Source organism: Fopius arisanus, unplaced genomic scaffold (genome assembly GCF_000806365.1).
Source record: "Fopius arisanus strain USDA-PBARC FA_bdor unplaced genomic scaffold, ASM80636v1 scaffold00059, whole genome shotgun sequence".
Taxonomy (NCBI): Eukaryota; Metazoa; Arthropoda; class Insecta; order Hymenoptera; family Braconidae; genus Fopius; species Fopius arisanus.
Window position 1 is genome coordinate 582,208 of NW_011887798.1, and position 15,838 is coordinate 598,045.

The 15,838-nt window shown below is 37.1% G+C and overlaps 4 protein-coding genes across 10 annotated transcripts in view; 2 read left to right on the plus strand and 2 right to left on the minus strand.

Moving 5' to 3' along the window:
- Dap160 (dynamin associated protein 160) overlaps positions 1–9,084 on the minus strand; it is a 32,751-nt gene extending 23,667 nt beyond the window's left edge. Inside the window, exon 1 of the mRNA XM_011308290.1 lies at positions 8,282–9,084. The gene's annotated coding sequence lies outside the window, so the exon portion shown is untranslated. The remainder of the gene's footprint in view (positions 1–8,281) is intronic.
- LOC105268601 (probable pyruvate dehydrogenase E1 component subunit alpha, mitochondrial) lies at positions 172–3,166 on the plus strand. Of its 2 annotated transcripts, XM_011308283.1 has the most exons (7): positions 172–312; positions 513–530; positions 845–1,081; positions 1,298–1,516; positions 1,676–1,924; positions 1,998–2,246; positions 2,500–3,166. In XM_011308283.1, exons 1-7 carry the CDS (start codon positions 262–264, stop codon positions 2,686–2,688), a joined length of 1,212 nt encoding a protein of 403 aa, XP_011306585.1. In that variant the 5' UTR covers positions 172–261; the 3' UTR covers positions 2,689–3,166. The 2 variants fall into 2 exon arrangements, with proteins under 2 accessions (XP_011306585.1, XP_011306586.1); XM_011308284.1 differs by lacking the exon at positions 513–530.
- Positions 4,022–8,196, plus strand: LOC105268600 (synaptic vesicle glycoprotein 2C). 2 transcript variants are annotated; one of them, XM_011308281.1, is made up of 10 exons: positions 4,022–4,102; positions 4,781–5,002; positions 5,412–5,574; positions 5,641–5,762; positions 5,992–6,230; positions 6,285–6,490; positions 6,556–6,818; positions 7,117–7,267; positions 7,357–7,404; positions 7,697–8,196. In XM_011308281.1, exons 1-9 carry the CDS (start codon positions 4,060–4,062, stop codon positions 7,367–7,369), a joined length of 1,422 nt encoding a protein of 473 aa, XP_011306583.1. In that variant the 5' UTR covers positions 4,022–4,059; the 3' UTR covers positions 7,370–7,404; positions 7,697–8,196. The 2 variants fall into 2 exon arrangements, with proteins under 2 accessions (XP_011306583.1, XP_011306582.1); XM_011308280.1 differs by having other exon boundaries at positions 7,117–7,404.
- Positions 9,085–9,576: 492 nt separating the features above from the next.
- Dad (Daughters against dpp) overlaps positions 9,577–15,838 on the minus strand; it is a 21,441-nt gene continuing 15,179 nt past the window's right edge. For all 5 annotated transcript variants that reach the window (XM_011308333.1, XM_011308332.1, XM_011308334.1 and 2 more), the window contains exons 5-6: positions 12,568–12,771; positions 9,577–11,936 (exon numbers count right to left, since the gene is read on the minus strand). In XM_011308333.1, the coding sequence (XP_011306635.1) occupies positions 11,608–11,936; positions 12,568–12,771 (533 nt within the window). In that variant the 3' untranslated portion in view covers positions 9,577–11,607. The remainder of the gene's footprint in view (positions 11,937–12,567; positions 12,772–15,838) is intronic.

Below are 15,838 nucleotides of genomic sequence, written 5' to 3' on the forward strand. Positions count from 1 at the left end.
AAACAATCCCAGAGAATAATTCCTCTTTCGTATTCTTTCTTCTTCTATTTACCAGTTTTAAATTCTCTAGAACTTTTCAAATCTGATGTAAAAAACCGCGTGAATAAATTCCCTAGCCAAAAAAAAAAAACAACAGCGCCAACTTCCCACGTCATTCCCCAGAATCACAAACCCAGAAATTATCTCGTAACCTACATTTCCTCGTGCCATTGGCCAACGAAAAATCTTACCACCTTCCAACGTCATTCAATAGCCCCAAAAATGATGGCAAATTGCATGAGAAAAATTGGCCAAGAGGCATCACGACGTAACGTGAGTAAAATAATTATTCAACAATAACGAAAAAAAAAACTAATTGACAATGGTCATAATGTCTCTATGGGTGACCTTCGTCAAGGCACTTGCTACTGATATCTGTGACATTCAAAAACTCAACATTTGTTTTTATCCATTTATTTTTTTCATGGGGTACTGTCGATTGCAATTTGTCAATTGCACTTGGACACTACTAGTACGCCACATGGAAAGAGGTAAATATGCCTCGACGTAGTGAAACCATTTGTTTAAAAGACCAATATTTATTCCAACAAGTGACATACGCAATAAGATCAATTACTCTATTAATTATGCAACTATATTTTCCGCACAAACAATAGTCTTTCATATCTACATGAAAAGTCTGACATTAACTGAAAGAAATCTTTATCCATTTCACAATTGCATAATTAATAAATAATAATTGTGCAAATCACATCACATGCTTAAGTAATTGCATTGTACTGGCACCCATCGAGATAAAGAACACCTACTGATAGTTAATGATAATTTTTTAATAATCCCCAAGGTTTTTTCTGCATTTTCGAGTGGCAAAAATGGATACGCTACCGAGGCCTCCTTCGAGACGAAGCCCTACAGACTCCACAAATTAGACTCTGGTCCCTCCACCCAGGTGTCCTGCACCCGGGAGGAGGCACTCGAGCTCTACAAAAAATTGCACACGATTAGGCGAATGGAAACAGCCGCTGGCAATCTCTATAAAGAGAAAATCATCCGAGGATTCTGTCATCTGTACTCAGGACAGGTGAATTTATTTATTATAATCTAATCTTTTTTCTAAAATGATTGATTCCACATATGATTATCCCCTAGAGAATAATGAGCCCAAAAGAATCGATAAAAATTCAAAAACAATTATTGATTTAATGAGACGTGAAGAGAATTACACGAAATCGACTTATCAGCGTGGAATAGACACGAATTATAAAATCTTGGATTTAATAGAACAATTATCTCTCAGGAAGCTTGTGCAGTAGGCATGGTAGCAGCCCTGAAGCCCCAGGACTCTGTAATCACAGCCTACAGAGCCCACGGATGGACCTATCTCATGGGAATTCCCCCAGTTGGAGTTCTATCCGAATTAACTGGACGACAGAGTGGAAATGCCAGAGGAAAAGGTGGCTCTATGCACATGTATGCGAGAAATTTCTACGGAGGAAATGGAATCGTTGGAGCCCAGGTTCGTCAACCGCTCCAATTTCTCCAAAAAAAAAAAAAATCAATCACTTGAAATAATCACGAAATTCCCAATTGAATGGTTCCCATCAAATTTTCTACAGTTATAATTATTAATTAATCAATCAACAATTAATTCATTCATTGATTATATGATAATTAGGTGCCACTGGGTGCAGGAATAGGCTTTGCTCACAAATACAAAAAAGACGGTGGAGTTTGTCTGGCACTTTATGGAGATGGTGCAGCAAATCAGGGGCAGATATTCGAGGTGTACAATATGAGTAAACTCTGGGACGTTCCAACAATATTTGTATGTGAAAATAATGGATATGGTATGGGTACAAGTGCCGACCGAGCTGCAGCGAGTACAGAGTATTATACACGAGGAGATTACGTTCCAGGAATCTGGGTAAATTCATTTTTATCCCCCCCAACTCATTCCCCAGATAATTATTCATTAATTAATGAACCATTGGGTCTAGGTCGATGGTATGGATGTGCTAGCTGTCAGAGAAGCGACAAGATTTGCCCTGAATTATTGCAGATCTGGAAAAGGTCCTCTAGTTATGGAAACCGTCACCTACAGATACAGTGGACACAGTATGTCTGATCCTGGCACAAGTTACAGAACAAGAGAGGAAATCCAGGAGGTACGACAGACTCGTGATCCACTCACTAGTTTCAAAGAGAAAATTCTCAATGCCAATCTCGTCACTGCCGATGAATTAAAGGTACTACTGCAATTTTTCTAATTAAAAAAAATTAAATTCAAAATTCTAATTACCTCTTCATCTCCAAAAATATCGATTCAACGAGAAAACATCAAAAGATTTTATTTGTCAAGAACTCAATTGCCGACAAAATACGTCTCTTTATATTTTCTCCTAAAATCGATATTCTGTGGATCAATCGATATTTACTGAATTTGAATCATTCCTCAAGATCTTTATTGAGAATCAATCGATCAATTAATCAATTTTCCAGACGATGGAAGCAGAAATAAGAAAGGAAATAGACGAAGGAGTAAAGTACGCAAAATCCGACAAAGAAGTCGACAATCACGAATTAACAACCGACATCTACGTCAACAGCCTAGAGCCAGAGATTCGAAATGTAACTCCATTCGGTTCACTAAAGCACAGCCGATTGGGGCCAGCAGTGAATGCATCATAAACCCAAAATTAATATTACTAGTTAATTTATTTTGATAAAAACAAAAAAAAGAACAAAAGATAAACGAGAAAATTACTGAGGGAACTTTGAATAATGACGGAAGCTAAATTATTATCGATAATTATCAGTGCACGTAATTGTTCATTAGGAAAATCGGGATAATTTCCACTGACAATTCCAACCAACATCAATTACCAATCAGTAGTAATTAATTATTAATATAATATGAATTATCAGTACGAAATGCAGATAATTTACAAATTATTTCGCTTGTAATCTCATGTATAATTGTACAGTTATCGTTTAATTACGGAATTGTCGAGTGGATGGAGCATCGTACGTGAATAATCTGAGAATCGATGGAACAATTGTATGATGTCTTGTACCTGATCGCAATACCGATATTCTCGTAAAACGAGAGCCTGTTTAAATTATTAAAGATGATTCTAGAGTCTAGAATCTAGACGAATCCGCCAAATAACGTGCCTCTAATTAATCCAATCTCTCAATTTCCCCCATTTTTAATTGCCCCACAAATAAAATGACTTCCCCCAAACGAATTCACTACCTACGAGTAAATAAAAGTGAATATTTAATTAAGAAAATTAATATTATTTCTCAATTCAGCCAGTGATATTCTCACAATTGAAAATATCATTCCACGTGATCTATTTCCACGTTTGAACATTCACGACACAAAATTACAGAGGGAGTACAAAGGTAAATACTGAATTCAGGTCTGTCGATACCAATTCAAACGTCCCAACGACACAATGCTGATTGTTACATCAATTTGATCAGCAATTCGTAGGTCAAAGCCTGTAGAATCGATTGGTCGTCACACCTTTATTAATTCAACAGACCCTACTCTTATTTTTAGTTTAACTCTGGTGAATCGACAGGCGGAACCATCACTACCAAAAAATCATTTCCACTAAACTCAAAAAAGCCGATTAATCCTCAAGATAAATTCAACCCAGCAGAAAAATTGATACCAATTCCACGAATTTATTACCAAGACTTATGTCACCTGATGATCGTGAAAAATCAAAATAGTTAAACACAAAAGGATTGTCCTGAAATTTTTTCATTAAAAAAATTTCACGTACGATTCATCGTGTACCAGAGCAATTACACGTAGAATTGTTAAATGAATTTTATTTTTGGTGAGGATTTGTCGTATGAAATAATCGGATGTAACAGATCCTCCAGAGGGGATTGGAGGACAATCTCGAGGATTGCGTGCAGAATGACAAGAGCCTGCGCATGATCCATTTACAAAATTCAATTCAACGTGCAGCAGGTGGGATCAACTCCTTCATTACTATCACTTCAGTTTCTACTTGCCATTGAGACACATTGACTGATAAAATGGTCAGTGATTGCTCGAGGGATGTATCTATTTTTACTGTTGGTGAGTTTATCCATTCATTTAATAATTCCTCGGCTTTTTTGTCTTAAAAATGATTATCACCTTTAATTCTCTTAGAACGTTTACGATTCAATTGTCAATAAAAAAAAAATCAGTGCGGATCAACAAAATAATCAATTTTTAAAACATTAATTATCGATTTTCAAAATGAAACGATAGATTTAAAAAGATCTCGATATTTTGCCTAAGAATCAATAATTATTTATCGACAAATCGAAAATGAAATGACAATAATCCCCTGATTAATAAATTAGTTGTCAACAAACGAGAAAATTTTATTATCAATTAAAAATGAAGGGGCAAGAACAATAATTACTACCCATCGCGTAAAAATACAGTTCGATTAAATCGAAACACGTGTTCAACTCTGAATTTTTCATAAACCCGCGAGACCGATCTCCCTAATAGAATAATAAATGAAAAAAAAAACAAAAAATCGAGACCTTGATGAAGCTTCAACATCAGAGATGACAGTGAATTTGCGGAACAATCGGACCAATTGTTATTCAATTAGAGTGCACTCCACAATTTAATGAACAATAACTCCAACAATAGAGAAGAGAAAATGGAAAATAATGCTCGATATTTCCTCGTCTTCGAAAATTCAATCGTCTCGACGAGAACAAAAAAATTGTTATTTTTTTCTTTCTCAATCTACAGAGGAGAAATCGAAATCGCGAGACCAGAAAACCGACTACGAGACGGCGATAAAACTTTGTGGATATGGAAGATTTCATTATGGTTTCGTTCTCGTTTGTGGAATGATGTTCCTGAGTGTTGCATTTCAGAATGGAGTCAATGCTTATATTCTACCTTCAGCCGAATGCGATCTCAAACTATCGTCAGAGCAGAAAGGTTTTCTCAACGTCGCCTTCCTCATTGGTAAAATTTACCCTCAATTCCTTTTAATTTTCCCCGTTCTCCCCAATTTTCAATGAATATCTCCAAATCGTGGGCAGATATCGAAATTTTCGTAAAAATCTTTTTTGTAAAGTTAAGTAAGACCTGCCAAAAAGATAACTACAAAAATATCGATATTTTGCTCGGGTACTGAAATATTCCTTCATTAGAAATTGAAAAAATAACGAAAAACGAATCGCTCATGAACCGATTTCCACTGTTGACCAGTTTTCAGTAAATATCTCAAAATCGCCGAGAGATACCGAAATTTTGGTCAAAACCTTTTTTGTAGCGTTAAGTAAGAATTACAAAAAAGGTTATCACAAAAATATCGATATTTTCCTCGAATTCTGAGATATTTCATGAAAACTCATCAAAATCGAAATTCAAGGTGGAGTTCTGAGTTCAGTCTTCTGGGGAGTCTCCGCCGATGCTTATGGCCGAAAAAAAATTCTCGTATGGACTCTGATAATTGACAGCATCGTAACATTAATATCAAGTTTTTCCCAAACGTTTCACGTTCTCGTTGCCTTCAGGGCAATCAACGGTTTCACGTGAGTGCATTTATCATATCCGTTGATTAACACAATTGTTTGATTGGGGTCTTTTTTCATTAAAAGGATCGGCGCACCAGGCTCACTAATTTACACTTATCTCGGAGAATTTCACTCCTCGAAACACCGGGTCAAGAGTATTTGCTACGTGGGATTTTTCTGGACCCTCGCCTGGCTATTACTACCAGGTACATCAAATCCCCAAATTCCCCTCAAATAAGTCCACCCACAACTCCACAATTATCTCATCAACGAGTGGATTTAAAAGAGAAAGTAAAATAACATTTTTTCAAGACAATTAAATTGCCGACAAAAACATTCTAGTCAAATTTTCTTCTCAAACAATTCATTCTCGGAATAATTCCGCAAACCTAACGAACAAATATGAACGATTTGTTTTTCTGGGGGGAAAAAAAGGTCTAGCCTGGCTGATAATTCCCTTGAAGCTAAACCTCCACATCCTAGGATTTGCCTACAATTCCTGGCAGCTATTTCTCGCCCTCATGGGTCTCCCAACTCTGCTGATGGGTTTGATCCTCATAAACTACCCGGAAAGCCCAAAATTTCTCCTAGCGAGAGGAATAAATCGAGAAGCCCTAGAGATCATGAGACAAATGTTCTCCATCAACACAGGAAAGGACAAGTCAGATTACCCCGTGAGTATCTCCTCAAACCAATCCACAAAACCTACTCAAAGATTTCATCACCAGGTGACAGAGCTCTGGGCATCATCGGAGGAGATCCAAACCAAAAATGTACGTTTCGATGACGAATTGAGTGCAGATTCATCCTCAACACTTCTAGTCATCATGAGGCTTTTGAAAAATGCCTGGATGCAGATCCAGGCACTATCAACACCTCCGCTATCTACCTACGCCATTCTCTGCTGGACTATTTACTTCACAAACATGTGTGGGTAAGGAAAATATAGAAATAAAAAACGAGAGGATTTTTTTTTCTTCAATGAAAATTCATCGACAGGTATTACGGACTGGGCCTGTGGCTCCCAGAATTGTTCAATCGATTTGAGAATTTCTATCGATCCCATCCAGACACACCATCAGTCAGTGTCTGCCAATTGGTTGCAAGAAACGATACGATAAAACCAGAATTGCAGAATTGTGAGGAAATTGTTATCGATGAAAATGTTTTTATCAACACTCTAATAGTCAATGCTGTCTGCCTCCTGGGGAATATTATCTCGGGATTTTTTGCGGATCGCGTGGGGCGACGTACACTCCCAGGTAATTAACCCCCATCCCTCCCCCATCCCCAATCAATCCCCAATTTTTCATTTAAATTAAAGAACTCGAAGAGGAGTTTTTGGACGTGAAAAAATAATGACGAAAAAATAATTCCTCCATTATTTTGTGAATATCTCGGTAACTACTGGGCAGAGAAAAAAATCGTGTGAATCATTTTTGTAGTAAATTGAATTCTCTACAAAAAAAGGTCCCCTGACTCCTCGTGTAGACCCAGTATTTTAGGAGATATCCACATAATTATGGGACTAATTTGAATGAATGTCTTTAATCGCTGCAGTTACCCTGACTATAATCGCCGGAGTGTCCGGTTTGACAATATACTTCACGAAGACATCAACACAGATTCTCATAGTGGCCTGCATCTACTCCCTGACGGTATCAGCAGCTAATATAGTTATCGGAAGTGTAACAGTTGACATTTTTCCAACGTACGTTGGGGCACTTGCCATTTGCATGATGACTTGCTTCGGCAGAGTCGGTGCCATTGCCAGTAATTTGGCATTTGGAATGTTATTAGATATCAGCTGTGAAGTACCAATTATTCTGGTCGCAGGAATCGTCTTGTGTACGTAAAATAATCCCAAAAATCTCAATTACAAACAAGTGAAATACAATGTTTTCCATAATTATCCATTAATCTCGAAAATCATTGATTTTAGGGGACAACCATAGGGACCTTTTTTGTAGCTAATTAAATTTCCCACATAAAAGGTCGTCTGATGTTTTCTTCTAAAATCGATAGTTTTCTAGATTAATCGATATTTATCGAAACTGAAAAATTTCACTTGTCTTGTTTTACTAATTAGCTTTATTAATTGTGATTTATTCATCGAATATGAGACTTTTTTCTAATTTAGCCGGAGCTGCCCTAACACTCATGTTACCCCCTGCCACGAAAACCTGATTACGAAGAAAAAAAAACAGCTCCTCTAGAAACCGAGGACAGCAATCGAAAATCGTCGCAAATAAGTTCAACTGCTGATTCTTCATTGCAATCATCAAAGTACTTAGGGATCAATTAGTAGATGGACGAAGCGAATGCTTCAGACATTTTTCAAAAGATTCACAGCTCAGGAATAGATAAAGTCCAGTCTGGACTTGTCAAAAAATAAATTAACTCTCTTGTCTCTTCAAAAAAATGATTATTCCATTTGAAAAGAGTCTGAAGTGCCTCTTTTGTCCACTCATCGTCTATTTTCGATACAATGTTTTGGTGCCTCTAAAGACCCAAACATTGACTCATACCAAATTCTTGTAAAGCCGTGACGCATGATATTATCGAAATATTCGGTTTCTAATAAAATTCGTAATAATAAAACCCTAATCACTAGAATAAAATTGTCGATTTCCTGATAAATCATATCGCAATTGGGCACTTATTACGCGTGTATGAATACGTTGAAAGATTTTCTTATAAATAAAAAAGAATAATAATGACTCACCGGTGTTGGGTGATAAGGATTCACCTCCAAAAGCAGCACCTGACTCCCCGGAGATGTTTTCTCAGGAACCGGATAAAACACTATTCACTAGTCACTTTTGTCGTTTGAACTCAAGTCTCACCAGAAACACAAGCTGCCATCTTGTGCATTGTGCAACGAACCGACAACAAAGAAATTGTAACACTCACTTTAACACTTTTCACTCACTAAAAACCGCTGACACTTTCCCTCCCCACACTTTTATTAACACTTAATTAATTAATTAGTATTTAGTCAATTCCAAAATCCAGTTCAATCAGCAATTTATGTCCAAAACCATCAAAGCACTCGTCAATTTGCAAGAACGGCATGACAAACGCCATCTCATGTGGGATTTTACCACCAATTTTGCCAAAATAATAATCCAACACAAAAGCCTTTGTTCATTGTCCTTTATCATGAATTGTTCAACTATTAGTTCAGCTATTGTCAGAATAATAATCCAACAACACTAGAACCTTTGTTCATTGTCATTTATCATGAATTGTTCAACTATTAGTCATTTATTACGAGATGCAGTTTTATTTTCCTCTGAAAATGGTTCGGAGAGTGAAAACACCGTCCGCCATTCGGCCCAAGTGTTAACAAGGGAAATTATCCCCCAGCACTCGTAATATCCCGAATTTCGGGGTTATTTTTATATCAAAACATTGCTAGAGTCTTTAACGAACTAATTGAAGCGTTTGTAGTAATGATTTTAATGATTTTACCTCAGTTTTCTCCGAAAATACCCGGAACGACGCGACAATCGCCAAAAAACCGGCCGCCATTTTGCAAACGCTAGAAACACGCGGCGCATGCGCGGTGGACTCTCGACGGTTTGAAAAATTCTCACAATAAAGAAAGGTTAAAAATCCATAATATCGATAATAAAAACTCATTACAATAATTGATTTACATTCTGAAAACACTTTATTGCATCAGACAGTGGTAATCATTCGTTATAATATTATTAATATCTATTATTAGTGTTAATAAAATGTTTAATATACAATCGAGTATAGCCCTTTATGTACAGATATAATCAATGAACTCGTTAATTGTTTTGTCAGCGAGAATTTTGTTTATAAATTTTTTGTGGCGTGATTAATGTTATTATTTTTCAATTTGCTCCACTTTGTTATTTATAAATGACAATTCAAATAGTCAATTGTCTCGTGTTTCGACGAAGTTGTGGTTTATCGCAATGACTCGTGACACATTTGGCAAGTATAAAAAATCAAGGCATTCGGTAAATAGGAAATCCATCATTGCAATTCGTTGGATTTCAATAATTTTTTTATTCACTGAATATTGACAACAGGACGGAGGCGAATTTTGAGAGAAAGAGGATAAATTCCTCTTCGCAATGGGCAATCATTTAAAAATCCAACGTACGATCAATCGTTGCGTCGCAAATTCGATGGTCTCGGTTTGTTTAAAAATTATTTCAATGGCTTTTTTTTATCGGTTTTTCGTTTAATATAAAAGGCACAGTGTTTCACAGAGGCAACTTCTAGCTTTCTATAGACTCTCTTTGTGTTTCTTTCGCGATCCTATTTTTACACGATCATAACGCGTCTGTATTTACAGTCTTTTATTTATTCAATAATTTCCCATTCGTCGGGCAAGTTAACAGCGCAAAACCTTTAGTTTCACCTCCTCTCGTTCATGACTTGTCAATTGTATTTTAGATTTATGGATAAATTTTATTGATACTCGAGAAAAGCGAGTGGTCCTGAGCCTAAACTTCGAAGCCACCAAAGGCCTTGGAAAATTCACTCCTCTCCATTTTCTCTAGGAACAACTTCATCAATTACATATCGCTATTAATTATCATAGCAATGACGCAACTCTTCGGCCAGACGTTTCTCATGAATTCTCGTATCGGAAGCGTGAAAACATACATGCCACGTATGTTATACAATAATACGTAACAAAAATGAAAAGAGAGTGAAGAAAACGAGAGGAACTTACAGATCTACCAGCCATATCTCGAAAACAATGGGATTTAGATAAAAGTGTCAGAAGCATTTTTTGTAGCTCGTGAAAATCCCCACAAAAAAGGTGTTGTCACAATTTTTCTTCGAGCCACTTCTTATCGAGATATTCGCAGAATAAAATAACTCATCTCTCGTTCAATCCATCTCTCCCTCGAAATTACATTCACAATTAAAAAAATAATAATAAAAACTCACTTCGACATTCTCCACAGCAAAAAAAAAGGCTCCAATCACTCCATAATCACTTTATTCTTCGCGTTTTATTGATCTACGTATAAATAAAATTTATTTACAAACGAATATTAATTTCGTGTACTACAAAATTCTTAATAAATTAAAATAATCGCACGGCTATAATTTTTATACATTTAATCGTCAATAAATCGTGCGTTTTATCATTTGTATTTTATAAAATAACAAAAAGAAAGTACCTCTTCACTTCACTTTGTGTTAGAAGAAATTAAAAATTTTATCTTAAACGAAGAAATAAATCAATTGTGTTTAGTCATTGAAAATATAGACGACACAATAATTCAATTGAAATAAAAATAAGAAAAAGCTAGAACAATGAGGTATCAAGCTTATTCGAGCAGTCAATTCTCCATCCATTGTGGTATTATTTGTGGATTCGACATTATTGTATTTTTATCTTTTCAATTTTTTATATAACAATAAAAAAAACAATCATTTCGTCATTGAAATGCTGAAGGCATGAGGCTGACTGACAACGTCTGCACACGTGACGCTGCATAGCTTCACACTGAAAATTCTGTCTGATGAATTGGTGAAGAAGAGAGGATAACTCGTTAACAATAAATTTCCCAAAAAAAAGTCATATAACTTTTTTCAAGATAATTCAATGATCCACAAAAACTTCCTCTTCCATATTTATCTAAATCCTCAGGCTCATGAGATATATTAAAAACAAACAGTCATCGTATTACCACTTGTTCAGAATTTTAAACTCCAAACGATAAATAACGAATGGCATTATCTCAGTAATGAGTGGGTCTAGAGGTGAAGTTGAAAGGACATTTTTTCCAGTAAATTTAATGACCAACATTTTATTCCCCAGACATATTCCTCTAAACCCATTGGCTCGATAGATATTTAACGATGTGTCACGTGAGGAATTTGATGATCTCCTGTTCTCCACCAGTTCTCCATGATTTTCAATGAATCATTCACGAGAATTTATCTCCATTGAGTCTGGGGGGTGATGGGGGATAGGGAAGGCACGTATGGCGTTGGTATTTGTCACAATTCATTACCAGACAATAGTCATAACAATAAACAATTCGTTGATCACCTGCAGGGAGCTAGTAGGACTTCTAGCCAGCAGGGACACGATGTCACCTCTTGTCTCGAGTACTTTGGGCCCCATCCCTTGGCAAAACTTATTCGCACGGAATTAGAATCGACTGGACCAGTCGAATTCAATGAATCACCGTACGACAAACGTACATTTTGCCTCTTTGATCTGTCGAAGATGTTGAGGCAGAATCCAGGGGGTACACGATACACCAGCAGTGTACGAGACTCTGGATCATCCAGAGTTGGTGAATTTACGAATATTGGAGTGTCAGACCTGTTGTACGCCCACACACCATCTGATTCTTGGCTCAGCATCACACCTGGAATCAATATTATCATCAAAAAAGTCGTTAAAACCGATTAAAATTCCCAAAAATATCAAAAGTAAGTAATTTCCACAAATATCTCTGGATCGAACAGAAATGTTGAAATTTTTATTAGAACCTTTTTTGTAGGTCTCATTTCACTCCACAAAAGACGTTTTAATGGAAATTTCAGTATTTCCCTTGAATCGAGAGATATTCCGCTTTTTACTCTTCACTTTTTCATTACTGAATTGATTGAACTAATTGGAATTCATTGGAATTTATTGGAATCTATTGGAATTTATTGGAATTCATTAGAATTTAAAAACAATTTAATAAAAATTATAATTAATGGTGATAAGTAATTATTGAATGAGAGAAATATATAAATATATAAATAAATGAGAGAAACACGAAAATATAAAGAAGGGAAAATATAAAAATGGACAAAGGAGAATTGAAAAAAATCTGTTGAAGACATTTGTAAAAAAAAAATAAGAGGAAGCCAACGAGAGATTAAAAAAAAGAGAGAGGTGAGCAGGGAGATAAGATGCCAGAGATCCGGGGGTACGAAGGGGACAGGTATCATTTGCATATTTAGCTCGAGGATGAATGAGGGATTTGTGGCACGCAATATTCGGTTTACCTAGGCCAATTTTCTGTCGTGTCCTTCGAACTGCTGGTGATGATCCGTGATTCTGGGCGAGGCTCGCAAGACAGAGTCCATCACCATCGTGGAGTGAATCGAAGACACTTATCGTTGATGCTTCAACTGGATAAAGTCTTCCCACTCTACCCCCTAGCTCCCAATAGGCCAATGTACACCATTCCTTCTTGTCCTCGTTGTGCTCTGGAATAAAAAATAATTTTCATTAATATCAGCACCGCGGCAATTATCGGCAGTACGTAATTGATTGATTATCAGCGAAAATCATTTGCTGGATGAATTATCTGGTTATGATTGATACACTGGCATTTTTCACGGAATTTTGGATTTAACATTTTTGCGGGATTTTTTTATTGAAAAATTCAGGAGTCGGTCATCATTTTTGTTATTTATGATTATTTATTACATAATTTCGTAATTTATAGACGAAATTTCGGGTGAATTTCCCAGTTTTTGATCTCAAAATATTAGAAAAATGAGAATTCCATTCAAATTCCGGAGAAATCCATTTCTCATCCAAAAAATTCACGCGCACGATACATTCCCTTTGTATTCAATCCCCAAAAAATCCATTAAAAATTGAAAACTAAAATTCCTTGCACCACCCCCGAAAATCTCTCATAAATAACAAAAAAAAATCGCTTGATCCCCGGAAAAATCACCAGACAATTCGAAAAACTGTGCAAAACCGGTAAAAACCCGTCGAAAAAATGTGGAAAAAAGTATATGAAAAAAAAAGGTAGTATATCCATGTAAATAAACGAGGGAGCCAGTGCCGACATTGCAAACTCCCCAAGACCAAGACCCGTTCTACCACCGTCATCAAGACTCCAGCAATCATCTCATCGTTTTCATCCTTGCCGCAGCGTGTGCGCCTGCCACAGAAATTTCTCTTTTTTTTTAAACCCTCCCCCCTCGAACCAAAACCACCTTCCCCCCCCTCAACCTCCTCATCATATTCGTCGTTGAGTTTGCGTAGAAAAACTGCTCGTCTCGCCGCGAAAATTATAATGCTCGACCGAGAGTGGCGGCGGCCCTAACAACCTACACCGGGGATCACGCAAATTGCATACGGCTGGGGCATCACTTCACACATATGTACAACACATACATAGATTTTTTAACAACTACATGCCTTACTTGTGATTATTATCATCATCATTACATCGGGAGAGGGAATCGACAAAATCGATCATGCGACGAGAATTTCTTTTTTCAGACCAGAAAGATTTCCACTAGTTCCACAGTTTTTATTTTGTCATGTGGGGGGGCGGGAGGGAGGGGTTGTATATATTTTTCTTATTTTCGGTTTTTTCAATTTTTTTTTTGACTCTAAGAATTTAGGAATGGACGGGACTGGAATCAATTGAGAGAGTGAAGGGGAATTTTACGGTTTTGTGGATTTTTGGGGAGAGGGCTTGATTTCACGGGGAAATGGCAGAGGAGTTTTTTGAAGATCATTGAATTTTTGGGAAAAAAGGGATCTTGAGGTTTTTTGGAGGGGTTGATGGTTTCGTTGGAAAATCGGGGTTTGGTGAAATTGAAGTTTTATTCGTTCTAATTTGCCACTCTGGAGACGGAACGGGCAAGAGTCTTTTTCAAATATTTCCGAAACCCTTCGTATTTTCAAAAAACTACCAGAAGATGAAATTTAAATCTTGAAATTCTCCACGAATAATCTCTTATCACTTATGCCCTAAAAATTCGTAATTCACGAGATAATCGCCATTAAAACTCGCAAATCGGTTATCACAATCTCAATTACCTCCTCAAAACTACCCACCCGTCTCTCCCAAATATCTCCAAAATGCTTTGAATTACCAAAAAACCGTCGGGAGACAAAATTCAGATTCCAAAATTTCCTTCAAAAAATCCCTTCTCACTTATTCCTTCAAATTCGATAATTCCCAAGATATCCCGCCTCGAAATGAAAAACTGCAACGGAATAAACTAAAACTGGAGGGGATCGGCAGTTGTTGCTTCCACTGGATGTTGAAGGGGTTGGCCGTGGGACAGGGGGTTGGGTAAGCGTGTGCAGATGTTAATGACAAATTTGTGGGGGGGAAAATAAAAATAAAAAAAAGGAATTTTACTTGCACGATGCCTTCCATGTGATAAAAATAGATATTACGAGTTTAACACGGCGCCAAGATTGCGGGCTATCGTGACGATTACGTCATCGGTGTACGGATGGAGACGATGAGGGTTACCCCCCTACCACCCCACCCCCTCCCGCCCCGCGAATAAGTGTTTTGTGGTATGTGTGTGTTACCAACAGGCGCAAGGACGTCCGTTCGCGAAGTAAACTTGAGGCTAATGTTGACCAGCTTTTTGGAATCCATGGATTCCTAAGAAATCATCATCCAATCTCAACCCTAGGGGCAAGTGTGTCTTATCACGAGAATGAATTCACTCAATGGTTAATTAATTTTGTTTAACACTGCATCAATTCCGCGGAATGGTATAGAGAAATAGCGATATGAGAAATGAGGAATCGGCAGGGTGTCGAAATTATTTTGGGTATCTGCGGATGCAGAGGGCTTACAGAAAAATGGTCGAGGAATTTTTTGTCCAGAATTGAATTAGCTAGTTGAGAGAATTTCTGACGTTTTTAGATAGGCATAACGGTTTTCGAGATATTGAAGGAAAACGGGGAGAGAAAATCTTGAGGGTTGGAGAAATTGGGAAACGAAAGTCCGAGGAATTTCATGAATATCTCCGGAGCCATCCACTTGAGGAAGAAATTAAGAGGAACTTTTTTCTAGAGAATTAAAAATCCTAAAAAAAAGTTCCTCTGAACTTCTCTGAATACCCCACGGTTATCGTGATATCTTTAAAAATCGGTGGCGAAAAACTTCCTATCAATTCCAAATTCCCAGAGCCCTCTAATCGCCACCCAAAAAAAACTAATTAACCTCCCTCGATTAATTAAAACTCCGACGCAGGTGGCCAATGGAATTCCTGTAGACGACGCGGAGGTGAGGGGTTTCTGGATGTCATTGACGGGAAAAGACCAGATCATAACGAGTCGTCGTACGATCAAGAATAAATACATAAGTATCAAGCATTTATTGGTTTTGATACAATTCGCATAGGTGTAGAACTTATCGGTGGCTTTTTAGAAGGGGAATTGAGGAGGTGAAGCTCAACGGTAAAAAAGACCGATTGAATGATTCCTACGCCAGTGGAGGCGCCACATACCAGGCGCCGGCTAACCTCCTCCTTCGGACGTATCTCCCTCCCACCCACC

Coding starts and splice junctions, on each gene's coding strand:
- LOC105268601 (XM_011308283.1), top strand. CDS start 262: ATGATGGCAAATTGCATGAGAAAAATTGGCCAAGAGGCATCACGACGT. Junction 1,082..1,297: donor GTCATCTGTACTCAGGACAG/GTGAATTTATTT, acceptor ATTATCTCTCAG/GAAGCTTGTGCAGTAGGCAT. Junction 1,925..1,997: donor ATTACGTTCCAGGAATCTGG/GTAAATTCATTT, acceptor CATTGGGTCTAG/GTCGATGGTATGGATGTGCT.
- LOC105268600 (XM_011308280.1), top strand. CDS start 4,060: ATGGTCAGTGATTGCTCGAGGGATGTATCTATTTTTACTGTTG. Junction 5,575..5,640: donor AGGGCAATCAACGGTTTCAC/GTGAGTGCATTT, acceptor TTTCATTAAAAG/GATCGGCGCACCAGGCTCAC. Junction 6,819..7,116: donor GGGGCGACGTACACTCCCAG/GTAATTAACCCC, acceptor TAATCGCTGCAG/TTACCCTGACTATAATCGCC.